This window comes from Oncorhynchus keta, chromosome 17 (assembly GCF_023373465.1).
Source record: "Oncorhynchus keta strain PuntledgeMale-10-30-2019 chromosome 17, Oket_V2, whole genome shotgun sequence".
Lineage (NCBI taxonomy): Eukaryota > Metazoa > Chordata > Actinopteri > Salmoniformes > Salmonidae > Oncorhynchus > Oncorhynchus keta.
Genome location: NC_068437.1, coordinates 36,143,753 through 36,170,108, shown reverse-complemented (window position 1 = coordinate 36,170,108; position 26,356 = coordinate 36,143,753). Strand labels below are relative to the sequence as shown.

The 26,356-nt window shown below is 41.8% G+C and overlaps 2 protein-coding genes and 2 non-coding genes across 18 annotated transcripts in view; all 4 read right to left on the bottom strand.

The window, feature by feature from the left end:
- Nucleotides 1-2,551: 2,551 nt before the first annotated feature.
- Nucleotides 2,552-12,549, bottom strand: LOC118395769 (40S ribosomal protein S17). The gene is made up of 5 exons (XM_035789684.2): nt 12,385-12,549; nt 11,384-11,535; nt 9,933-10,038; nt 6,806-6,871; nt 2,552-2,678 (listed from the first exon to the last, which is right to left on the bottom strand). Exons 1-5 carry the CDS (start codon nt 12,385-12,387, stop codon nt 2,601-2,603), a joined length of 405 nt encoding a protein of 134 aa, XP_035645577.1. The 5' UTR covers nt 12,388-12,549; the 3' UTR covers nt 2,552-2,600.
- Nucleotides 7,902-8,030, bottom strand: LOC118396780 (small nucleolar RNA SNORA71). The gene has a single exon (XR_004828263.1). It is a non-coding gene; the product is annotated as a small nucleolar RNA SNORA71 (small nucleolar RNA).
- Nucleotides 10,202-10,326, bottom strand: LOC118396781 (small nucleolar RNA SNORA71). Its single transcript, XR_004828264.1, has one exon. It is a non-coding gene; the product is annotated as a small nucleolar RNA SNORA71 (small nucleolar RNA).
- Nucleotides 12,550-17,187: 4,638 nt separating the features above from the next.
- The window catches only part of LOC118395768 (casein kinase I-like), a 65,472-nt gene continuing 56,303 nt past the window's right edge, over nt 17,188-26,356 (bottom strand). For 4 of the 15 annotated variants that reach the window (XM_035789678.2, XM_035789673.2, XM_035789677.2 and 1 more), the window contains 3 exons: nt 25,433-25,539; nt 22,854-22,877; nt 17,188-22,239 (listed from right to left, as the gene is read on the bottom strand). In XM_035789678.2, the coding sequence (XP_035645571.1) occupies nt 22,188-22,239; nt 22,854-22,877; nt 25,433-25,539 (183 nt within the window). In that variant the 3' untranslated portion in view covers nt 17,188-22,187. Of the gene's footprint in view, nt 25,540-26,356 lie in introns of all 15 variants that reach the window. The other 11 variants (XM_035789680.2, XM_035789675.2, XM_035789679.2 and 8 more) reach the window with 6 other exon arrangements.

The following is a 26,356-nucleotide window of genomic DNA, read 5'->3' as shown; positions in this document are numbered from 1 at the left end:
CGTACATGTTAGAGGTGATGAATTTGGGAAATGAAGGCGCATTAAAGCAGTCTTCAGCCTGGGTGCAAGCTGGAGAACTAATTTAGTGAAAATTAGTCAGGATCACAAACTTGGTTGGATCTAAAACTGTACTTCAATTACATACTTTAATTATAGTCATGTTTTTCCATAAGCTATATTACAAATGTAACTTGCTCCAAACATTTATGTCATTCCATCTTCACATAAGTAGGAAAACAAAATATAAAGATGCCATTTGATAGAGGGAACTGACAGTTTCAAATTTGACTGAATTGGTCAACTTTGAAAAGGGAATGTTCGTTCTAATAGACTCAATCAACACTCAAGATCTATAAAATGTTAAGTCATGTAAATCACACACCGGACTCACAATGGTGCTGTAGTCGTGAGTGTGTGATACTAGAAGTATAGTGCATTCAGAAAGTTTTCAAAAACCTTTGTTTTCCACATTTCATTACGTTATAGCCTTATTCTAAAATTGATTAAATATTGAATTTGTTTCATCCATCTACCCCATAATACCAAAAACAGGTTTTTAGAAATTGGCAAATTTATAAGAAATAAAAAACAGAAATACCTTATTTACATAAGTATTCAGACCCTTTGCTATGAGACTTGAAATTGAGCTCAGGTGCATCCTGTTTTCATTGATCGTCCTTGATATTTCTACAACTTGGAGTCCAACTGTGGTAAATTCAATTGATTGGAAGTGATTTGGAAAGGCACACACGTCTATATAAGGTCCCACAGTTGACAGTGCATGTCAGAGCAAAAACCAAGCCATGGGGTCGAAGGAATTGTCCGTAGAGCTCCGAGACAGGATTGTGTCAAGGCACAGTGAAGTGTACCAAAACATTTCTGCAGCATTGAAGGTCCAAGAACACAGTGGCCTCAATCGTTCTTAAATGGAATAAGTTTGGAATAACCAACCCTTCCAAGAGCTGACCACCTGGCCAAACTGAGCAATCAGGGGAGAAAGGCTTTGGTCAGGGAGGTGAACAAGAACCCGATAGTCATTTACAGAGCTCCAGAGTTCCTGTGGACTTGAAGACTAGTCAGGATCGAGGTACAGAGGACAGTACAGAGATCCTTGATGAAAAACTGTTCCAGAGCGCTCACGACCTAATTGGGGCGAAGGTTCACCTTCCAACAGGACAATGACCCTAAGCCCACAGCCAAGACAACACGGCAGTGACTTTGGGACAAGTCCAGGGTTCCCACACCTTCTTAAACATCAAATTCAAGGACTTTTCAAGTTGAAGTTGAAGAGCTAAGTAACTCCTCGTTTATTTCATTAGCACCAGCTTAACACAAAACATGTCGCAGAGCAAAAATATGACCTTGTTTTTCCATGAACATGACCAAATAAATAGGCAAATAAAAAACACATGGCCATAAATAGTTTTGCAACAAAAGATTAGACTAAAATCAAAATAAATAAAACATTTCCCCAACCATTGTGTTCTGGGGTTGTTGGCCTTTTTGGTTAATTTGCTTTTCTTTATTTTATCACTTACTCATTGAGTAGTGTTTTGCCCTTTCCCAAACTGTTAAAACAGTGCCCAAACCTTGCTTTTTTGCTGCTATGCCCCTTCATTTGCTTTTCAGGTCATTAAATGTTTCATTGAGTAGTGTTTCTATTTCAGCTGCTTGTGCTTATATCTTTACCACCCTTTCTCAGGCTATTGGACTTGGCAATAATAGTGAGGTTGCCTGTGCTCTCCTCTTTTGAGTGCAAATTTGTCTGCTGAGGTCTCGAGAGCATTTATGTGTCATCTGTCAGTCTTCTTTTCTTCCCTTTAAGTTAATCTATTTAATTTATGTCTTTTCTCTTTCTGTTTTTTTGCTCATCCATTATTCTGTCTCTGTTCTTCTTGATGTGTCACATACTCTGCCTTGCAGATGCCACTGACATAAGCGGAGGTCTGTCAATGCACACATTATGTATGCCACCCACAGCGCTTATGTGGTCAACTAAACATCTGTGCTACATATGAATCTTCTTTCAAGTTCTCCACTTCAATCTGCCGATTGATGGAGAATCCGCGCTCTACTGAGGCTTGCCTGTGACAGTAAGAGGAGTTGGCGGCAAAGTCTCCATAAATTTGAGCTCTTTGTCCTATGACAAACCCATGTAAAAATGTGTCCAAGCTGTCTTGGACAGGTTCAAAGTTTACAAACTCTGAGTGATGGGCATGGACAACGTCATCAATAAAATGTTTTTGCTTAGTCATTATGGGGTTATTGCGTGTAGAATGAAGAGGGGGAAAAAACAATTGAATCCGCTTTAGAATAAGGCTGTAATGTAACAAAATGTGGGAAAAGATGTGGGGTCTGAATACTTTCCGAATGCTCTATAGTATAGGAACTAAACTTTATTGCACAAAGCCTGAAATTACAGTTCAATTGAGTCAAGGACATGAGGACCAAGTGCTTATTCAATTCAAATTTCCATCAACCTAGCATACACAATTAAGAATCACGCATACGGATCTACTTGTTCTAAACAGCAAGACCACTCGGAGACTCATTGCTTTTTTTGTACATTTTGTATTTATTAAGAGATATATTACAAATGCTTAGACTCCTCTGGGTGTCTTGAAGTTCATTCCGACAGTTGGCTGGGTGACCTGCAGGTTGGACAGACTGCCGAAGTCCTGGAGGAAAGAGAAGGATTAAATTCAATTTCACCATCAAAATACACCACAAGTTCATGCTAATGATGTAAACCACAGCGCCTTGTCTCATACCCCGTGAGTAGTTTCACCCTGAAGTTAAGATTGTGGAGGATGTTGAATACAGGGTGTGACAGGAACCGGTATGCCAACAAAACACAGGAACATTTTTCAAAGTCACTGCACAATCGAGAGCATCCTGGCGGGCTGTATCACCGCCTGGTATGGCAACCGCTCTGCCCACAACCATAAGGCTCTCCAGAGGGTAATGAGGTCTGCACAACGCATCAACGGGGACAAACTACCTGCCCTCCAGGACACCTACACCACCCGATGTTACAGGAAGGCCATAAAGATCATCAAGGACAACAACCACCCGAGCCACTGCCTGTTCACCCCGCTATCATCCAGAAGGCGAGGTCAGTACAGGTGCATCAAAGCTGGGACCGAGAGACTGAACAACAGCTTCTATCTCAAGGCCATCAGACTGCTAAACAGCCACCACTAACATTGAGTGGCTGCTGCCAACACACTGACACTGACTCAACTACAGCCACTTTAATAATGGGAATTGATGGGAAATGATGTAAATATATCACTAGCCACTTTAAACAATGCTACCTAATATAATGTTACATACCCTACATTATTAATCTCATATACTGTACTCTATATCATCTACTGCATTCTTACATAATACATGTATCACTAGCCACTTTAACTATGTCACTTTGTTTACATACTCATCTCATGTATATACTGTACGATACCATCTACTGTATCTTGCCTATGCTGCTCTGTACCATCACTCATTCATATATCTTTATCCCCTTACACTGTGTATAAGACAGTAGTTTTGGAATTGTTAGTTAGATTACTTGATTTGATTTGTTCCTGTACTATCAATGACTATGGCAAGTCATGCCATAGTCACCTTCGATACAGGGTTTAACCTGTTACTCCTACCCCCTACCTTTTCGAACATTCTGTTAAATCGCGCAACATTTCAGCGCCCCGTTACTCAGGCCAGGAATATAGTATATGCATATGATTAGTATGTGTGGATAGAAAACACTCAGACGTTTATAAAACTGGTTAAATCACGGCTGTGACTATAACAGAACGTGCGTTTCATCGAAAAGTGCAGGAAAATCTGATCACTGAAAATGGAAAAATATATCCAGCCGCCACTTCAAACCATTGTTATGGGCGAACGACATTAAATGGGGCTGAGGTTGCAGTACCTACAGCTTCCACAGAATGTCAAGTCTTGTCATTTGCCAATTCTTTGTTTCTTGGTCAAACGAACAAGAGACAGGCTTTTTCTTCAGGTCTCCGACCGGATATTTTGGTTGAGAAATACCCAGACATTATTTCCAGACGGACCCCTATAGAATACACTTCGTCTCGTGATTAATTTCAAAATCAAATCATTTTATTTGTCACATACACATGGTTAGCAGATGTTAATGCGAGTGTAGCGAAATGCTTGTGCTTCTAGTTCCGACAATGCAGTGATAACCAACAAGTAATCTAACTAACAATTCCAAAACTACTGTCTTATACACAGTGTAAGGGGATAAAGAATATGTACATAAGGATATATGAATGAGTGATGGTACAGAGCAGCATACAGTAGATGGTATCGAGTACAGTATATACATATGAGATGAGTATATAGACAAAGTAAACAAAGTGGCATAGTTAAAGTGGCTAGTGATACATGTATTACATAAGGATGCAGTCGATGATGTAGAGTACAGTATATACGTATGCATATGAGATGAATAATGTAGGGCAAGTAACATTATATAAGGTAGCATTGTTTAAAGTGGCTAGTGATATATTTACATCATTTCCCATTATTAAAGTGGCTGGAGTTGGGTCAGTGTCAATGACAGTGTGTTGGCAGCAGCCACTCAATGTTAGTGGTGGCTGTTTTACAGTCTGATGGCCTTGAGATAGAAGCTGTTTTTCAGTCTCTCGGTCCCAGCTTTGATGCACCTGTACTGACCTCGCCTTCTGGATGATAGCGGGGTGAACAGGCAGTGGTTCGGGTGGTTGATGTCCTTGATGATCTTTATGGCCTTCCTGTAACATCGGGTGGTGTAGGTGTCCTGGAGGGCAGGTAGTTTGCCCCCGGTGATGCGTTGTGCAGACCTCACTACCCTCTGGAGAGCCTTACGGTTGAGGGCGGAGCAGTTGCCGTACCAGGCGGTGATACAGCCCGCCAGGATGCTCTCGATTGTGCATCTGTAGAAGTTTGTGAGTGCTTTTGGTGACAAGCCAAATTTCTTCAGCCTCCTGAGGTTGAAGGGGTGAACAGGCAGTGGTTCGGGTGGTTGATGTCCTTGATGATCTTTATGGCCTTCCTGTAACATCGGGTGGTGTAGGTGTCCTGGAAGGCAGGTAGTTTGCCCCCGGTGATGCGTTGTGCAGACCTCACTACCCTCTGGAGAGCCTTACGGTTGAGGGCGGAGCAGTTGCCGTACCAGGAGGTGATACAGCCCGCCAGGATGCTCTCGATTGTGCATCTGTAGAAGTTTGTGAGTGCTTTTGGTGACAAGCCAAATTTCTTCAGCCTCCTGAGGTTGAAGAGGCGCTGCTGCGCCTTCTTCACGACGCTGTCAGTGTGAGTGGACCAATTGAGTTTGTCTGTGATGTGTATTTGATCGCTTATTAACGTTTACTAATACCTAAAGTTGCATTACAAAAGTATTTCGAAGTGTTTTGTGAAAGTTTATCGTCAACTTTTTTAATTTAAAAAAATGACGTTACGTTATAAGACGCTATTTTTTTCAGTTTTTCACACAGTCTTCATAGATCGATATCTAGGCGATATATGGACCGATGTAATCAAAAAAAAAAGACCCAATAGTGATTATGGGACATCTAGGAGTGCCAACAAAGAAGATGGTCAAAGGTAATGAATGTTTTATATTTTATTTGTGCGGTTTGTATAGCGCCGACTATGCTAATTATGTTGTTTACGTCCCCTGCGGGTCTTTTGGGGTGTTACATGCTATCAGATAATAGCTTCTCATGCTTTCGCCGAAAAGCATTTTAAAAATCTGACTTGTTGCCTGGATTCACAACGAGTGTAGCTTTAATTCAATACCCTACATGTGTATTTTAATGAACGTTTGAGTTTTAACTAGTACTGTTAGCATTTAGCGTAGCGCATTTGCATTTCCAGATCTCTAGATGGGACGCCTGCGTGCCAGGTAGGAGCAAGAGGTTAAGCCATGGTGTTATCTTAAGGCAAATCATACTTGTGTGTGTGTGGACACCCCTTCAAATTAGTTGATTTGGCCATTTCAGCCACAACCTTTGCTGACTGGTATATAAAATTGAGTACACCGCCATGAAATCGCCATAGACAAACATTAGCAGTAGAATGGCCTTACTGAACCGAGCTCTGTGACTTTCAACGTGGCACCATCATTGGATGACACCTTTCCAACAAGTCAGTTTGTCAAATTTCTGCCCTACATAAAATCCATCTCCTGTCCTCGGTTGCAACACTCACTACTTAGTTCCAAACTGCCTCGAAGGAACATCAGCACAAGAACTGTTCGTCGGGAGCTTCATGAAATGGGTTTCCATGGCCGAGCAGCCACACACAAGCCTAAAATCACCATGCACAATGCCAAGCATCGGCTTGAGTGGTGTAAAGCTCGCCGCCAATTTGACTCTGGGGCAGTGGAAAAGCGTACTCTGGAGTGATGAATCATGCTTCACCATCTGGCAGTCCGAAGGACGAATCTGTGTTTAGCAGATGCCAGGAGAAGGCCAACTGTCCGAATGCATTGAGCCAACTGTAAAGTTTAGTGGAGGAGGAATAATGGGCTGTTTTTCATGGTTCGGGCTAGGCCCCTTAATTCCACTGAAGGGAAATCTTAACGCTACAGCAAACAAAGACATCCTAGACGATCCTGTGCTTCGAACTTTGTGGCAATCGTTTGGTAAAGGCCCTTTTCTGTTTCAGCATGACAATGCCACTGTGCACAAAGCGAGTTCCATACACAAGCAGGTGTCCACATACTTTGGTTCAGGTAGGGTTTATTCATCATGAAGACACCAAACGTAACTGCCTGCGAGGGACTTACCAGTAGTTTGAGCATCTCCTTGGTGTCAGGGTCCACCTCTATGATCTCCTGGTCAAGAGCAGAAACCTGGAAACAGAAAAGTTAGTGGTAATGCATCATGTCAACACTGTCCAAACACATTAGTAATAGTGTGCATAGTAAACTGGCAACAGTTAAATACATCAATTCAACAGAGCGCACAGCAGTTACTAGCTGCCTGGGGCAATGTTTACAGGCCTTTTTAGAGTACCAGACGCGAGTGGAAATTTGGGGTTCTCTTTCAGCCTGCACGCTCGTGCGCGCTGTTTATGAGTCTGATTGAAACTATAAAATTGTACCAAATCAAGTCCATATAAGGTTGGAATACTTTCTTGACCGCATTCCATTCACACATTTGTAAAAGTCACTAACAAGTTCTAATTAGAAACACACCAAGGGCTTTTATTCTTGGTGTTTTTTTTATTAATTAAAAATGCAAATGTATTAAAACATGTACAAATATCTTAACCACAATACATTTTTTTTACTCTGATATGACAAATGTTTGAAGCAGAGCATGAGTATCAAATAAAAATGTGGCTCCTAATTACAGTTACAATCATTCAGGTTGCGTGATCCGTCGAAAACACAACTAATGGGACGCAGAATTAAATGTATATCACACTCGCACAAATGCGACCAGTTATTTTTCATATTTGCATTTAATTTTGTTCACTAGAAATGCGAGTGAACACTTTAGAGCCCAATGAATCTCCATCTTACGTTCGCTAACGTAAGCTTGAAACAATAGTTTACCTTTCCACAACACACAGTGGAAAGGGATTTATCCATGCTTTTACGTACAGCTGACAGTTGGCAAACTCAGCATCACAACATACAGGAGAATAATGATGTATTAATCTCCATGTCTGTTGCCAACTCCGTACGTGTGTGTTGCAGCTCGAGAATCGGGATGTTAAATCCACTGAGTAAATATTTTATTAAATATAAAATAAAATCAGGCCCTATTCATTTCTGCGTAATTTTAACTCGGATCTCGTACCTGGACAGAGAATTGCAAAGTTGGAACGCAAAATGCGTGCATGTTGGCAGGTCTGGGTTTACGATGTTACCACATTGTTTGAAAGATTCAGGGTTTGACAGGAACCAGTATTCCAACAAACACGGGAAAAGCTTTCAAGATCACTATTCCTGTACTATCAATGACTATGGCAACAGTCATGCCATAGTCACTTTCGATACAGGGCAAATCAAAGAATGAGAATTTGACTGACTCAAAAGTTATTTCACATCCCAACTATACACTAAAGATAACCAATGGCAACCAATGGCAGCAAATAAAGGAGATAAATGACCCAAAGCAGTTTATAGATGCACCTTTCCATGCCTAGGCAAAGTAGAAACATGCATAGTAGAGGCCGACCGATTAAATCGGAATGGCCGATTTCAAGTTTTCCCAATCAGAAATCTGTATTTTTGGGCGCCGATTTTGCAGAATCTTTTTTTCCCTAGGCAAGTCAGTTAAGAACACATTATTATTTTCAATGATGGCCTAGGAACGGTGGGTTAACTGCCTTGTTCAGGTGCAGAACCACAGATTTTCACCATGTCAACTCGGGGGATCCAACCTTGCAACCTTACAGTTAACTAGTCCAACGCTCTAACCACATGCCCTCTCATCGCCCTCCACGAGGAGCCTACAAGTTACGCGAATGCAGTAAAAGCCAAGTTAAGTTGCTAGCTAGCATTAAACTTCTCATAAAAAAATCTATCATTATCACTAGTTATAACTACACATGGTTGATGATACTCGTTTATCTAGCATGTCCTGTGTTGCATACAATCGATGGGGTGCGTATCGTTGTTCCAATGTGTACCTAACCATAAACACCAATGACTTTCTTAAAATCATTACACAGAAGTATATATTTTTAAAACCTGCATATTTAGCTAAAAGAACTCTAGGTTAGCAGGCAATATTAACCAGGTGAAATTGTGTCATTTCTCTTGCGTTCATTGCACGCAGAGTCAGGGTATATGCAACAGTTTGGGCTGCCTGGCTCATTGCGAACTAATTTGCCAGAATTTTACACAATTATGACACAACATTGAAGGTTGTGCATTGTAACAAGAATATTTAGACTTATGGATGCCACCCGTTAGATAAAATACCAAACGTTTCAGTATTTCACTGAAATAAACGTTTTGTTTTCGAAATGGTAGTTGCCGGAATCAACCATATTAATGACCAAAGGCTCGTATTGTTGTGTGTTATTATGTTATAATTCTGTCTATGATTTGATAGAGCAGTCTGAGCGATAATATGCAGCAGCAGGCTTGTAAGCATTCATTCAAACAGCACTTTCGTGTGTTTTGCCAGCGGCTCTTTGCAAGCTCAGCGCTGTTCATGACTTCAAGCCTATCAGCCTAATTAATGGCTGGTGTAACCGATGTGAAATGGCTAGCTCGTTAGCTGGGTGTGCGCTAATAGCGTTTCAAACGTCACTCGCTCTGAGACTTAGTTATTCCCCTTGCTCTGCAAAGGCCGCAGCTTTTGTGGAGCGATGGGTAACGCTGCTTCGAGTGTGGCTGTTGTGGATGTGTTCCTGGTTCGAGCCCAGGTAGGGGCAAGGAGAGGGACGGAAGCCATACTGTTACACAGGCAATACTAAAGTGCCTATAATAACATCCAATAGTCAAAGGTATATGAAATACAAATGGCATAGAGAGAAATAGTCCTATAAATACTATAGTAACCACAACCTAAAACGGCTTACCTTGGAACATTGAAGTCTCATGTTAAAAGGAACCACCAACTTTCATATGTTCTGAGCATGGAACTCAAACTTCAGCTTACATTTTTTTTTTAAATTTTTTTTAAATTTTTTACATGGCACATTTGGCACTTTTACTTCCAACAGTTTTTGCATTATTTAAACCAAATTGAACAGGTTTCATTATTTATTTGAGGCTAAATTGATTTTATTTATGTATTATATTAAGTTAAAATAAGTGTGCATTCAGTATTGTTGTAATTGTCATGATTACAAATAAACAAATAAAAATCGGCCAATTAAATCGGTATCGGTGCCAGCAAGTATAGATGCACTGTGCTCCGATGCTCAAAAGTGTGAGTGGTGACACTTACCTCTGGGACGTAGTTGTCCCTCCTCTCCCTCTCCTCTTCCTGCAGCTTGATGGAGATGCCTCTGACAGGACCCCTCTGGATGCGCTTCATCAGATGGGTCACATACCTAAGAGCACAAACCAGAATTCAATTAATTCATGTACAACATCACAATTGTAACAGCATTAGATCAGACCATGGGTTCAAACAAAAATATTTATACTGAAAACTAGTCTAACATGAATTGAATTAGGTTTCACTCAAGTTTAGGTTGTTGTGGACGAGAAAGATGTTTGAAAGACAGGGTTTGACAGGAAAAGGTATTCCAACAAACACGGTAAAATATTTCCATCACAAATCCCGTAACATCAATGACTATGGCAACAGTTGCGCCATAGTCACTTTCGATACAGGGTTTTATGTGGCAAACTAGCAATAATCAGCTAGGTCAGGGATATGATATAATCAATAACTCCCTCCAAGCCATGCTATTAGAAGTAGTGTTCTGAAATCCAACCTGATTGAAGTGCAGCATGTTTCATATGACATGTACTATCTTTCTCTAAGGCGGACCTGAGCCCTAGGACCATGCCTCAGGACTACCTGGCCTGATGACTCCTTGCTGGCCCCAGTCCACCTGGCCGTGCTGCTGCTCCAGTTTCAACTGTTCTTTTCGCACCCTCGAAAACCACTGTGATTATTATTATTTGACCCTGCTGGTCATCTACGAACATTTGAACATCTTGGCCATGTTTTGTTATAATATCCACCCGGCACAGACAGAAGAAGCCTGGTCCGTCTAGGATCTGAGTTTTTCCTAGGCACCGTGCTTCTACACCTGTATTGCTTACTGTTTGGGGGTTTAGGCTGGGTTTCTGTACAGCATTTTGTGACACCAGCTGATGTAAGGCTTTATAAATAAATTTGATTCATGAATTTAATAAAATACTTCTGCATTGGAAAAAAAAAAAGCAAAGGAGCCAATTAGCTGACACCGACATCCCAAAATGGCTGCTGTGGTTTCTGCTACCTACCATGAGGATGAAAAGGGCAGTTTCCAGAAAAACGAGCAGCCATTTCATCTACTCCATATAACAGTTGGAATAACGGGACAATTCAGAGAACAACGCATTTCTCATCCATGACCGCGGTACGTTTTCCGAGCCATATCTCGTGCTGGCTCCGTGGTGACTTCATTTAAGAATATTGCCTGTCCGACCCGGTAGTGCAGCTGTGAGCAAGTGTAAGGTGGCGGATCTGCTGGCTACACCCAAAACTAGACCCAGGAGTTAAGACACGGGTGACTTCCAAATTGAGAACGAAGAAAATATCACCACAGTTGGTTGAACATTGCTGTACAGCGTTGTCTACGCAACATCTGCTGCTTGGCCTCAGACAAGCTTTATATATGTTGCGGAGGTTCGAGTCAGCTTGGCTATTAGAGACAATAAAGCTGAAGAAACCAGACTCACCCAGCGATCTTGTTGCGGAGCTTCTTGCTGGGGATGATAGCGATCTCTTCGCACACCCTCTTGTTGGTGTGGAAGTCATTTCCCAGCCGGGTGTAGTACTTCTCAATGATGACCCGGGCGGCTTTTTTCACCGTCTTGGTCCTGACTCGTCCCTGTGGAACAAAAGAGTTGTGCAAATGACTAGGTTATCCTGATCTCCTGAACGTTCAGAATGGGCTGACATTTAATGAATTTAAAATACCTGAGAGAACCAGGGTTCGGTAGGGACTTAGGACCCATCGAACACGGGGAAGACCCTCAATTCACGTTTCCTGTACTATCAATGACCTGGCCACTTTTGATACAGGGTTCAACGTAAATTACATTCTTAAAGCGGTTGACATTTGGCATGACCAGGCAAGCTACATTTGGATCTAACATACAAGGTTGTACCTAATACTAACGAGCTAGCAACTTTGAGACTTACTACCTAGCCAACTACCTACTTGCTCGAAAATGGATCTCACGATTAACTACACCGGTGAGTAAATCAGAAACAATGGCTACCCTACATTGGGAAAACAGACCACCTATGGTTAATTAGCTAGTAGGATGATTCCGCAATCAGCTAGTTAGCTACGCTAATCAGTACCACGGAACAAAATGTATTTCTTACAAACAGTTGAAACCAACGTGCAAAACCACTAACCACATTGCGGAAAATGTGTACAATATTAAAAAGTCATGACCAGTTCTCTGATTGTAATCAAATCAATACATGGAAAACGTGGTTGTTCATGTGCAGCCAAATGCTAGCATAATGCTTCTTCCGTTAGCATCTCGGAGAACCCTCGACATATTGTTCAAAAAATCTGCCAGGAAGGGCATCCTAACGCAATATGTCACTGCGATTGCGTAATATATACAACATTTCACTATTCTAGAGATAAATACCATTTTGGATACTAAAAAACTGAGGATTACGATAGATTTAGAGGGGTTGTAAATGTTGAAGTACCCACCATGTTGAATCGGGCTGGTAGAAGAGGACTATACAAGCGCTTCAGCGGAAGTATAATAAGAGGGCACGCGGATGTGGGAAACCAAAGGGAAAAGGGTGTCACCGCCTAGTGGTAGAAGAATTCGCAAAAATATACAACCAGACATGCAGTTCATTACAGCTATATTACTGTACATTTGGTTTCCCCAGTTGAGTGAAATTATTGCGCGTAAGTGCGGCAGTCAGTCTAGCGGTTAAGAGCGCTGGCCAAGTAACCGAAAAGCCACTGGTTCTATCCGAGCTGAACCCTGCAGTGGAGGCGTCATAATACCCATAAAACCTAGCGGTCAATCAGGGAACTGGTTCCAATCTTTTTTATACCATTCATTTTTCCCATAGGGGATTTTAGAAACCCTTCAAATAAGGGCTGTGTTGGGTGTAGGCTTACCCTGGTGTGACGTTTTGATAACAATGTAAATCTCTCTCGGACATGGTGACTTTTAATGTATTCGGCCCTATTTGTTCTCACATTCGAAAAAGCTAATTAGCATCAAAATAGACATCATGCAAGACTACAAATACCCGCTAGCTCCTGCACATCATCTCTAGCTGAAACCTTTGTGAACAGATATTGTCAATTTATAACTTGCACAAGACAGTTCACAGAATTGTTAATCTAAAGAAATGTTTCCAATTTCTTAATGACTACATTTAGCTAACATTTGATAGTTAATCCAGAGATTTTTTTACCTTTGCCTCGATTTGGCAGTCTCGTCCAGATCAGTTTTTGTAGTTCTTTATAATAGCCACATTAGTAGCTAATTAGCATTTCATTTTTTGCAGGTAATACAGGCAAATATATTGATGAAAGTCACTTTGTCCTAGAGAAATTTACATGGTTATCAAACTGTTACAGGAATGAAATTCCTACATGTTTTAATACCTAATTAAAATGAAACACTCTGTCAATTCCTAAGAATTTGTAAGACTCTTATTTGCATAAAATGGACAGAGACCAGTCTCAAAATCAATCAGCAGCGTTTATTCTCGAGAGTACTGAACATGATACAGTTTACCACAGGTTATAAACTGAAAATGCCAAGGAACAGACAGTCATTGTTCTACTTCTTGATTATAATTACACACATTACATTCAGTACTAGGATTAAAAGAAAATTCATACATCTATACAGTAACATAATAGTATTCTGATTAGTCAGTCCTGATTGAAATGTATACATAAGTCATTATTGATTAAAAAAATCCCTTAACACAAACGTCACGCAAGTGTAAGCCTATGCCAAAAACAGCCCTTATTTTAAGTGTTTCTAAAAAATGAATGGAAAAACACTTGGAAGCAGTTCCCTATTTGACTGCTAGGTTTTATGGGTATTATGACTCATACTGTGGTACTCTATAGCCGGTGCAGCGAAATGGTTATGTTATTAGCTCCTCACGGGGTCTGTAGTTACACCTCTAGCACTGAGATGCAGTGACTTAGGCCTCTGAGGCACTCGGGAGCCCAATGTACACCAGATAAATGTACACAAGATATACTAACAATGTTATGTACAGCAGTAGATATATTAGTGAGCTATGCCAAGAATTTAGTATATAAATAAATGTGGGGTGTATGAACTGTAAATAAAATGAAGTATTCAGTGGCCATTTTAGGATGTAACAACACTAAACAATGCATGAATTGCACTATAACAGTGACAAACGGTGCCCACAAACTGTTAGGGCCTTCATAAAGCTGTCCTAACATCTGACCACTGCTACAACTGGCTATCAGCGGAGCCTTGTCTGGCAGCGAAACAGTTAATTCATTCTCATTTACTGCCTTTAAAAAAAAACAGCCGATATGGCTGACTTGCTTGAACAAATGTGGATTCTAATGACAATTGTGATGTACAAACTATGGCGTAAGGAGACGACAAGCAGATAAGATAAGATCCTCTGCTCTCATCCTTCTAGACCTATCGGCTGCCTTCGATACTGTGAACCATCAGATCCTCCTCTCCACCCTCTCCGAGTTGGGCATCTCCGGCGCGGCCCACGCTTGGATTGCGTCCTACCTGACAGGTCGCTCCTACCAGGTGGCGTGGCGAGAATCTGTCTCCTCACCACGCGCTCTCACCACTGGTGTCCCCCAGGGCTCTGTTCTAGGCCCTCTCCTATTCTCGCTATACACCAAGTCACTTGGCTCTGTCATAACCTCACATGGTCTCTCCTATCATTGCTATGCAGACGACACACAATTAATCTTCTCCTTTCCCCCTTCTGATGACCAGGTGGCGAATCGCATCTCTGCATGTCTGGCAGACATATCAGTGTGGATGACGGATCACCACCTCAAGCTGAACCTCGGCAAGACGGAGCTGCTCTTCCTCCCGGGGAAGGACTGCCCGTTCCATGATCTCGCCATCACGGTTGACAACTCCATTGTGTCCTCCTCCCAGAGCGCTAAGAACCTTGGCGTGATCCTGGACAACACCCTGTCGTTCTCAACTAACATCAAGGCGGTGGCCCGTTCCTGTAGGTTCATGCTCTACAACATCCGCAGAGTACGACCCTGCCTCACACAGGAAGCGGCGCAGGTCCTAATCCAGGCACTTGTCATCTCCCGTCTGGATTACTGCAACTCGCTGTTGGCTGGAGGCTCCCTGCCTGTGCCATTAAACCCCTACAACTCATCCAGAACGCCGCAGCCCGTCTGGTGTTCAACCTTCCCAAGTTCTCTCACGTCACCCCGCTCCTCCGCTCTCTCCACTGGCTTCCAGTTGAAGCTCGCATCCGCTACAAGACCATGGTGCTTGCCTACGGAGCTGTGAGGGGAACGGCACCTCAGTACCTCCAGGCTCTGATCAGGCCCTACACCCAAACAAGGGCACTGCGTTCATCCACCTCTGGCCTGCTCGCCTCCCTACCACTGAGGAAGTACAGTTCCCGCTCAGCCCAGTCAAAACTGTTCGCTGCTCTGGCTCCCCAATGGTGGAACACACTCCCTCACGACGCCAGGATAGCGGAGTCAATCACCACCTTCCGGAGACACCTGAAACCCCACCTCTTTAAGGAATACCTAGGATAGGATAAAGTAATCCTTCTCACCCCCCTTAAAAGATTTAGATGCACTATTGTAAAGTGGCTGTTCCACTGGATGTCATAAGGTGAATGCACCAATTTGTAAGTCGCTCTGGATAATAGCGTCTGCTAAATGACTTAAATGTAAATGTAAATGTATAAGAGGCAATCCGTAATTTCGATTAAGACATTAAGCGAGCTAGGATGGATGTTAGTCAATATAACTATTTGTTTAGCTCTAATGAAATGTACAGTAACAGAATTCAGAACATGGGCCGTTCTTACAGTGTTCTCCCTGTACACCAAGTCAGAACCGTAGGATAAATAAAGGGGGCATATAAGCAGACAATGAAAGCTCTTACAATATTTGATGATTACATTTCTCTAAAACAGGTAAGACCGCATGTGCACCACCAAGTTAGAACAGTAGGCGAAATTAAGAGGGGTAAATAGACCAAATTATTAGGGTGAGGCACATGGGCTACTAACATCTTACGTCACAACATACAGTTAGTATTACTTTCTTAGCTACAGTATACATATCTCCCTGGCATATTACATAATTTATGCAGCAGCATGCAAGACATTTTTGGACTCAGCGTTGTTGTGCTATGCTCACTTGAACAGGAAGGTGGTGTGGCGGTCCTTTCGTGGGCAAACACTGTCATCAAACTTTGTCATCGGTCTGTCACGCTCTGAATTTATGGTGCTTTCAAGACAAACCAGGTCAAATCATGAAGTCGGTGATCTTCAGGTCAGCTCTAGAAAAAGGCCAGAGGTCCCGACTTGTATTCCGAGTTGAATGATAGTTCAAAACATCTCCAATGGCCTTGACCCTTCTTGGACAGGCACTTCTAATGTAAATCTATGGCAGCACCCAAGGTGCTTGAATTTTCAAGCTCTTCCTGCAGACTCTGCAATGACCTAGTGTATGAGTGATAGAGCACTGAGCCAATCACGGCACAACTAGAGAAGATTACCAATGCCTACGCTCTTTTTTTCCACTGGCTGTCCCTCCCCCACAGAAAGCACTGAGCTCGGCTGAAACACCTGCCTTTAGAAAGCAAGAGACCATGTTTGTATGCAACTTTATTCACTCACTACATTTGCCTTTACTTTGTTTGCAAACTGATACGTGACCCATTAATTCCAAAATAACATGCAAAACTGTCAGTGTGGTGAGACCATTTCAGGTTTTTAGTGACATACAGGCCAAGGAAGTTGAAGCTTTTGACCCCATCTACTGCTGCTCTGTCGATGAGGATGGTGCTCCCTGTTGTCCATGATCAGCTCCATTGTTTTGTTGAGGGATAGGTTATTTTCCTGGCACCACTCCGCAAGGGCTCTAACCTCCTCCCTGTAGGCCATCTCTTCATTGTTTGTAATCAGGTCTACCACAGTCATGTTGTCAGCCAACTTTATGATTGAGTTAGTCCTGGGTGAACAGGGAGTATAGAAGGGGGCTGAGCACACACCCCTGGGGGGCACCCGTGTGGAGAATCAGTGTGGCAGAAGCGTTATTGCCTAACCTCACCAACTGGGGGAGGCCCGTCAGGAAATGTGGATTTATTTAGAATCCCAATTAGCACTCTTCCTGGGGTCCAGCAACATTAAGGCAGCTATATACACACAATTAAATATAACATTTCATAACACATTGTGTCCTCGTCAAATGAAACTACTAAAGTTTATTTAAGCATTTGAATAGACCTCAACTTTGAAGGAAACACTGGGCCAAGAGTAAAGGTTAAGAGAGATTTATTTTACATAAAAAAGGGTGCAAACTTGATTTTCCCTTTAAGTTAGGAGGGAATAAAAAGTATGATTTTGGAAAGGTCCCAAGACACATTTCACTTGAGGTTTCTGGGGGCGAGGGGGGGTAGGCATTTTAAGACAGAAAGAGTCGAGACCGCGTTTCTTTCTGGGTAAAAAAAAAAGGAGAAAAAAAAGGGTTTTTTCACAATTGGAGCCCTTAACCAGGTTAAAGCATTCAAATACATTTTGAAGTAACATTCATGTTTCAACAGTAATATTCATAATACAATTGTAATACTTGACTCATATTCATAGCTTTGAAACTATTACCAGAACAGGAGACAGCTTTGAAGAGGGAGAAAAGAAAAATGGATCAAGAAAATAGACTCCCATTTGAACATAATCAACTTTACATAATTTACAATTGAAAATAATCAGTACAATATTGCAGTCTTGTCTCTAACCACTGGAGGTCTACAGTTTAAGCAACTCTGAATGTAATGTCGGAAAAAGTCTACCTCACTTGAGCAGTCTTTGCAGCTCGTGCCCTACACATTTCTGTGGACAAATGCAAGCAACCATCGATAAATGGTCTCTCCAACACTGAGGAAGTGGAGAGATTGTCTGGAACGACAAGTGAGAATGAAAAAGGAACCAGCAACGATGAAAATGGTCGTTATAAGGCCCCGATGGACCCATTTCATTCAAGCAAGATAGTTTTCTTTAAATACACAAAGCATACCAGTACAATAATAATTGTGCTTAAAGCCAATGAGAAAACCTCTGGTTGAATTAATCTACCCCTAGATGCAGAAGGCATGACGAGGATACAACTGGTCAAAGCCATCTGACTCAGTGTCGTCTTCTAGTTGCGGATGGTTAGCGTACAAAGTCATGCCTCCCCCCGTAGCATCTAGTTCATTTAGAGGTGACTGTACATATGTACATGTTGCACAAACTGTGGCAAACCATTTCAAGTATGTATTAAAGTAAGTGGTTCCATTAATAAAAAGGAAGTACAATGACAAGAAAACAAGGATGCCAAAACAATAACTTTGGTTGTTGGGATCAAGCAAGAAAAGGTCAAGAATACTTAATGAAAGAAATTATAATCTGTAATCATAAGCAATATTACAATAGTAGAAGCCTCATGAATTCTTAGTCACGTAAATGATCTAAAGCAAAATAAGACCTTTTATGTAATGTCAGAAATACGCAACCATACCAATTCTGAGATGGTATGGTTGTTACACAAGCACGGCCTGGGAAGACAGCAGGTAAGCAATAACATGGCAAAAAACTATATTTCTGAATGGTTTCTCCAAATGCACTTGTAATGATACAGCTAACCCACCAAATGCCAGTGTCTAAAATGGCACCATCTTAAGAGCAGAGAATAGGGCTCATGTCTACAACATGTTAACTTTTCAGCACCCTTGCCACCAGAGGAAGGTTAGAGGTCATGAAGCTGGCACTGGGGGGCAAAGACGGATGAGAGAACAAAAAGTATGTGTGCGAACTTGAGACAGTAATGGCTTTTCTCTGAGGTATACATATTCATAGTCAGCGCATCCTGATACAGTGAGTGACATCTCAAACAAACCCTGCCATCGGAGGAGGTTGTGTTAACATGTCATGGAGGAAAAGGAATGTGCAGCGTCAAAATTACCCCCAGTGGGATCAGAAGGCTGCATGGGCAAATATATACTGCCATCAGGGAGCGTGTGGGACTCCGGTGAATAAGCTAGTAAAAGTCCTCTGGTCTTCACTAGTTACCCTAGCCACGAAGTCATCAACACCCCGACTTCTACAATTTATGTTCTTAAATTAATTTTAAACCTACCTCTAACCACAATGATAATATTGCTGCACCAGTGTCATAGAAAGTTTAAAGGGCTGGGATAAATACAGCCCTTTCTCTCTTCCTTCAAGTAATCACTGATTGGACATGACTAGAAAAGCCATTTCTTTCAACTGTCACGTTATATCACTAAGTACTTCAAGGAAGGGAGCAAGCCAACAAAAAGAACAAGGTGAAGGAGAGGAAAGGAGAGAGCAAGAGAAGGAGAGCGACACCACATGACAACAGCCTAAGCCTTTTACCCACTTCACAATTATCCTGGTGTGGTCAGCAGCGATGTCTAAAAGTCTGAATGATAGGTGGGTGAATCAACTGACCAATCCATGAATTAAGATCACTCACAAGCACATAATTTAGTCAGAATGGCATTTGAGTAAATCCTGACATTCCACTACTTGACTAAGACTCGTCCCACATCTTTCAATTCAAGTACATTTGAAATAATTTAAACTGCTGAGATACTTACTCAAGACATACACTTTCAAGGAAGAATACGACATTTGCACACAGTTTAAAAAAAAAACTGCTTTGTTACTCAAAAATATACATAACTTCTGTTTGTCTATCCCTATAAAAGACAGCTAGGGAACTGACTCCAAAGATAAAAACGTATCATACAGTATCACACAAGCCTGTGTGTCTGTGTACAAGGGAGTTATTCAATAGAAGCATAAGGAAATTGACAATTCCTCCAGCCTCGACTCAAAGCCACAGAGTTCTTTCCACCATTTCCATAATACACAAGTGAAACAGTGGATAGTATCTAGATGGTAGAGAGCGAGGCTGGCATTCTAACCTTCCAACAGTAGGTACAAAATAAGTAGTGCACTCAATCGCTGTTTAAATACTCCGCCCCCCCCATGAAAAAGCAAGATCATTTAATGATTAAAAAAATACAAATTACAGGACATCATACATTTTCAGTTCACATTGACAACACAAAACAAAATAAATTGAAAACAGACAAGATAACCACTCCGGAGTAAACACTGAGGTTTACCAAAAGGGTAGAATATTATTGTAAAATGTAGCATTTCACAACCTCAAATGTTTTGACTGCAGAGGAACACAAATAAGCATATCTGAAGAAATAAAATAAAAAAGGTCCTTCACTTCCTTTTACTCTGATGACCTTAGATGATTTGTCACGAGTCACATAAAACTGTTCCTGTATTTGAAATCTTCAAATTCTGCTTTCTCAAACTTGTCTGCACTAAAATTGATTTAAAGTGAGAGACCAGTGTCATCTCCTAAAACGCAACCATTTCCACAGGCTAAATAATTGTCACCTCTAAGGGGCATTGAGGCAGCTGTTTAGTCTCCCTCCAGGAGACCAAGTCCAGGTCTTGAGCGTCGACACCGCAGCACAGCTCCATTTTTTTGTTCTATCCCAGCAAACACACCTGATTCAAAAATAATACTCAACTAATCATTAAACCTGTAATTAGTTGATTCAGGTGTTCCGGCTGGGCTAGAACAAAAATATTCAACACCATAAGGTACCCCAGGAATCCAGTTGAGCAACACTGCTCTATAGGAACCAGACTTGTCAACATGTCTTCTTATTGGCTGGTGTGTTGTTGCAGTGAACAGATGCCTATACTGATAGGCTCTGAAGAGAGGTGGTTTGATTAAGGCATTACATGGTAAGGCCAGCAGGAGGAGCAGTAGCATCTAAATCAATAGGAGAGCCAAGTCTGTTCTCCTTGTCCCAGATTCAGTACACAGACAGACAGACTGGAGGTAGAAGCCACCCAAAAGTGTACACCTGGTGTCAGTTCATGATAGCCCAATCCTCGCTTTAAACATTGGGAGGTAAAAAAAAAAAAAATCTACAACTGACCATAGATCAGCAGTTGAAAGTAACTTTTTTTTTCCTAAATCCGCACAGACACAAAGTTAGGTGTTTGTGGATAACAGGGACCAGTTTACAGGTACTGGCAATGTTAGCAAAAGCAATGTGAAATGCAACTCATAACAGATCTATTGGTGATTCCCCCCCACAAAAAAACATTTTTTTTGGGGCCTGAAATTGAAAAGCTGAAAAGGAGTGGTTGGGTAATAATGACCAGTGCATCAAACATGGATCTGGAATACAAATACTTTTCAGTTAAATCTAAATCTGGTAACATAATAGGTCCTCTGTCCACACACATCCCTTTGGTCATTCGCTGCGGTCTAACATTTTCCTTGCATATCATTGAAATTAGCACAATTGTTTTTAACACAAATATGGAGGCAGAAGGCAAATCTAGTGATTGTTGAGAGGTGAATTGGTACTCAGGTTTTTTTTCTGGCAAGGATGCGTTAGAAAAGTGATTATTTTGGTGTTCCCTCCTTTTCTACCATTTCTTTCTGCTTTGACTACTTATGCCAATCCCAAATCAACCTGCAGACCATTCTTGATAGATTTGAAAGAACCTGTGGCATCTTTGCAGATCTACAAGGGACCATGGAGGTGTCTAGGGTTGAAGCAAGGTTACTTCAGGACTAGGAAGCATCATCTATAATGCCTTCTTCAAAAGACAGTCAAACAGGGCTTAGTGGGAGGAGCTTCGTGGCATATGAACCAATTAGCCATTAGGGCACATTCACACATTCAAACAAACATCCACACCTACACATGTAGACATAACTTTGTATGAATAAAAAGCAAATGGGACAGCTTAAGACCGGCTTTTACTGTGGAGGTGAGTGGGTTTGGAGAGAGAGAAAGAGGAGAGACACAAGAAAGAAAGGTGGTAGAGGTCTATAGACTGCTAGACAGGTCTCACACCCAAAAAGAGAGATGGAGAGGGGAAGACTTGACTTTTGATCTCCACTTGAAAAAAACAAAAAAACAAACTGGGGCAGATGAAGAGACGTCCTCAGGCATCCTCCAGTATTCAGAGGAAAGGTCAAAAGTCAAATTTAGTCATTCATCCACCGAGAAGGAAAGAAAAGAAAATACTTTGTGGCCAAGGTCTTCATGTGTATAGTAGTTCCATTCAGTAGGTCCAGGTCAGTAAGAATCCCATTTCTCTTGTAATAACAAGTCTCTCTCCCAACTCCCTCCCAGAAATGTCCCTTCGTTAGTTTCCTTAAAACTAAACTCGCTCAGCGACACCGGACAGGGTAGCAGGAGATTATTTCTGCCGTGGAGTGTTCTTCCGTTTTCTCTTGAAGAAGCAACAACACCTGAAGAGAAAGGATTTAGAGACAGAAGAGGAGAGTTACTTGACAATCTCTATCTTTCAAAATGCTGCAATCACTCCAAACTTACTCAACTTCAAATATGTAATTAATGTGAACATTTAACAGTTATAAAAATGGAGTGCGAGAGTGTGACGTGAGAAGAGAGCAAGCATGTGATGGGGAGGGAATAAACCCAGACTGTATGCTACCCAGCTGGCACAAAACGTTTCCGTAATGTTCTACAATCAGATCGAACAAGGTTGCAGGCAGGTAACTGTATAACCAACGTTGCAGTTCTTTGTGAACCCCAGACGAATGCCATCACAAATCCGTTCTTGACGGAGACAAGCACTGTGTGGCTATGGCCTTAAGTCTTTCCAGTTGAGCTACATAATCATACTTCAAGCTCTTCTTTGTAGTGTGAAAAGGATATTAGTCACTTCATGTGAGAAGCCTCCAATCCAATATGAAAGCAACATTGTTATTTGTTTAATGGAATGTCAAGGGTGAAGCCAATAAACCAACACAGTGCTGGATATGTTGTCTGGTGGTATTTGTTTAGTGCTAGTCTGGTCCACTCCCTTTGAATGGCTGATGTGTATGGGAGTGGGACTCACCACAGGTTGAGCATTTTCACGCAGCTACAGAGAGAGTGTGAGGAGAAAAGACAGATTAATACTGTACAGAGATCGAGACAACGATGCAAGATAGTCCTTGTGCAAGGTAGAACCACATGGATGCACACACACACACACACACACACAGTGTGGCTAAGGACAATCATCGCAGTTCATGCAAGGGAAACTAAAACAAAGACAGAAAGGTGAAAGTATGAGTGGAATTTTGTTATTTTAGCTAGAAAGTATATTTTTAGATTCAAATAATTCAGATAATCAGAAATTGTAAGAATTTTGCCCCATATCATAATTGGAACTGAACCAAAATATGTTTTTTTGCAGATTATCAGTTCACCACCCGGTTCTGACAGGTTCCTGCCACAAGAGACAACTTGTTTGGACATGATTTTATCCTAGCTCAGGCAGTTTGATTTCTTGTATCTAATACGCTTTCACGGTACTTCAAACTGGTTGGAATTGGAGAGTTAGTCAGTCTCATGGACTGAGCAAGAGTTATAATAAAGAAATTATCCAAAATACCACTGTCATAAATTGTCTTCCGATACATTTCTTCAACGTCTTCACTGACATTTTTAACCTCTCCCTGACCCAGTCTGTAATACCTACATGTTTCAAGCAGACCACTATAGTCCCTGTGCCCAAGAACGTCAAGGTAACCTGTCTAAATGACTATTGACCCGTAGCACTCATCTGTAGCTTTGAAAGCCTGGACATGGCCTTCATCTGCAACTGGATCCTGGACTGCCTGACGGGACGCACCTAGGCGGTGATGGTAGGCAACAACACATTGACCTTCAACACAGGGGCCCCTCAGGGTTGTGTGCTTAGTTCCCTCCTGTACTCCCTGTTCACCCACGAATGCATGGCCACGCATGACTCCATTACCATCATTAAGTTTGCAGAAGGTGGTAGGCCTTATCACCTACAACCACGAGACAGCCTATAGAGATGTCAGAGACCTGGCAGTGTGGTGCCAGGACACCCTCTTCCTCAACATCAGCAAGACAAAGGAGCTGATCATGGATTACAGGAAATAGAAGGTCGAGCATGCCCCCATTCACGTTGACAGGGCTGACGTGAAGAGAGTCGAGAGCTTCAAGTTCCTCAGTTTCCACATCACTAAGGATCTATTATGGTCCAAACACACAAACGCAGTCATGAGGAGTGCACAATAATGCCTCTTCCCCCTCAGGAGGCTGAACAGATTTGGCTTGGGCCCTCCGATCCTCAACAATGTCTACAGCATCACAACTGAGAGCATCTTGACTGGCTGCATCCCCACTTGGTCAACTACTTGGCATCTGACAGCAAGGCGCTGCACAGAGGGTAGTGCATACGGCCCAGTACATCACTGGGGCAGAGCTCCCTGCTATCCAGGACCTCTACAACAGGCGGTGACAGAGGAAGGCCCTAAGAATTGTTGAAGACTTCAGCCACCCGCAATAGACTGTTCTCTCTGCTACCGCACGGTAAGCGGTAACGATGCACGGAGTATGGAACCAACAGGACCCTGAATAGTTTTATCCCCAAGCCATAAGACAGCTAAATAGTTAAATAGCTAACTGGACTATCAGCATTGCACTAACTTTATTTTACTCATCACATATGCTACTGCTACATCCAAACGGCCTCAAGTGCAGACCGCGTGTACGGTGTCGTGTGTGTGTGTGAGCAGTTTGCTGATGTCAACGTTGTGAACAGAGGGACCCATGGTGGCAGTGGGGTTATGGTACGGGCAGGCATAAACTATGGACAACAAACAAATTAGCATTTTAGCGACGGCAATTTGAATGCACAGAGAAACCGTGATGAGATCCTGAGGCTCGTTGTCATCCCATTCATCCACTTCTATCGCCTCATGTTTCAGCATGATAACGCACGGCCCCATGTCGCAAGGATCTGTACACAATTACTGGAAGCTGAAAATGTCCCTGTTCTTACATGGCTTCCATACTCACCAGACATGTCACCCATTGAGCATGTTTCTGACAATATGTTTCCTGTCAATATTCAGCAACTTCACACAGTCATTGAAGAGGAGTGGGACAACATTCCACAGGCCACAATCAACAGCCTGATCAACTCTATGCGAAAGAGATATGTCGTGCCGCAAATGGTGGTCATACCAGATAGTGACTACCTTCCTGATCCACGCACCTACTTTCATTTTTTTAATTTAAAAAAAAGTTCTGTATTCCCATTCATGTGAAATCCATAGGTCAGGGCCGAATACATTTATTTCCATTTACTGTTTTCCTTATATGAATTGTGTCTCAGTAAAATCATAGAAATTGTTGCATGTTTATATTTTCGTTTAGCATATTATTCAGTGTTTTACTTTTCTATCATTTCTCTTTTCTTTCTCTCTGCATTGTCGGGAACGGCCCGAAAGTAAGCATTTCACTGTTAGTCCGTACTTGTTTACAAAGAATGTGACAAATAACATTTGATTTGATTACAACTAAAAAACGAAGTGCTTTCGAAAGGGACAGATGACCAAGCAAAAATGGGGAGAGAGCGAGCTAGCTATGACGGAAGAAAAAGCGGCAGAAGCGTACTTGGCCTCATCCACCACCTCCACGTCGGCCTGCGCTGCGATAGGTGCGTTGGAGTGGGCCGTCATTGGGTCATCGGCATTCAGTTCCCCATTGGTGGAGCTGACCACCTGAGGCACATGGGAAAAAAGTCATATCAGCCATGCAAAAATAAAGATAATTCTACTAGATGACTAAATGCCAACATTGACATTGCGTCGTAAGATTACCAAAACACTGTCATGATCATACTATAGCCCAAAGTGTCATGATAACATCTTGTGACAAACAACTTAACTCTGTCACATAAAACGGTTACTCATGTATGCATGTTGGCTTGGTCTACTGCTAGCTAACTCAGTTTTGAATTAGTTTATTTAAAAATGTGTTTTTCCCCCACTCCAAATACAAACATACATATGCAAACAACTTACAGAAATAAACTACATCCTCTGCCCAGAGCCGTACGCTCACACCTCCATCCTTAGTGCCTGCATTATTGTTTGTCACATGGCCTTATATTGTACCAATTTGTTTTTCCTTGGTCGCAGATGCCATTTCAATAATCGATCATTCGATTTTTCCATTGTGTTAATTGATTTCCACGTTGTCATACGTTTTTTCCAGATGAGTGATGAGAATCGTCCGGTCCATTGGGTATCACTATACCCTCATATGCCATGTCTTTAAATATGCATAGACTGATTAAAATTAAGTTTACATTGTAATACTTCTGACAGCCAACTTTCTAGCTCCACCCATACATTTAGGATTTTATAGCATTCCCAGAAAACATGGATTATTGAATCATTGTTAGTTTTACACTTCAGACATGACTCTGCCGTTGTGCTGTAGAATGGGCATTTTTTCACTTATGATAAATTCTATACATTAGTTTATACTGCATTGACATACATTTTCATTAACTGCAATTTCATTAGTTATGCG

Bases quoted from the DNA above. Each gene is read 5' to 3' on its own strand.
- LOC118395769 (XM_035789684.2), bottom strand. The intron at 10,039-11,383 runs GTGAGTCTGGTT...TTGTGCTCTTAG, and splicing joins CTCCGCAACAAGATCGCTGG to GTATGTGACCCATCTGATGA. The intron at 6,872-9,932 runs GTAAGTGTCACC...TTCTGTTTCCAG, and splicing joins GGGACAACTACGTCCCAGAG to GTTTCTGCTCTTGACCAGGA.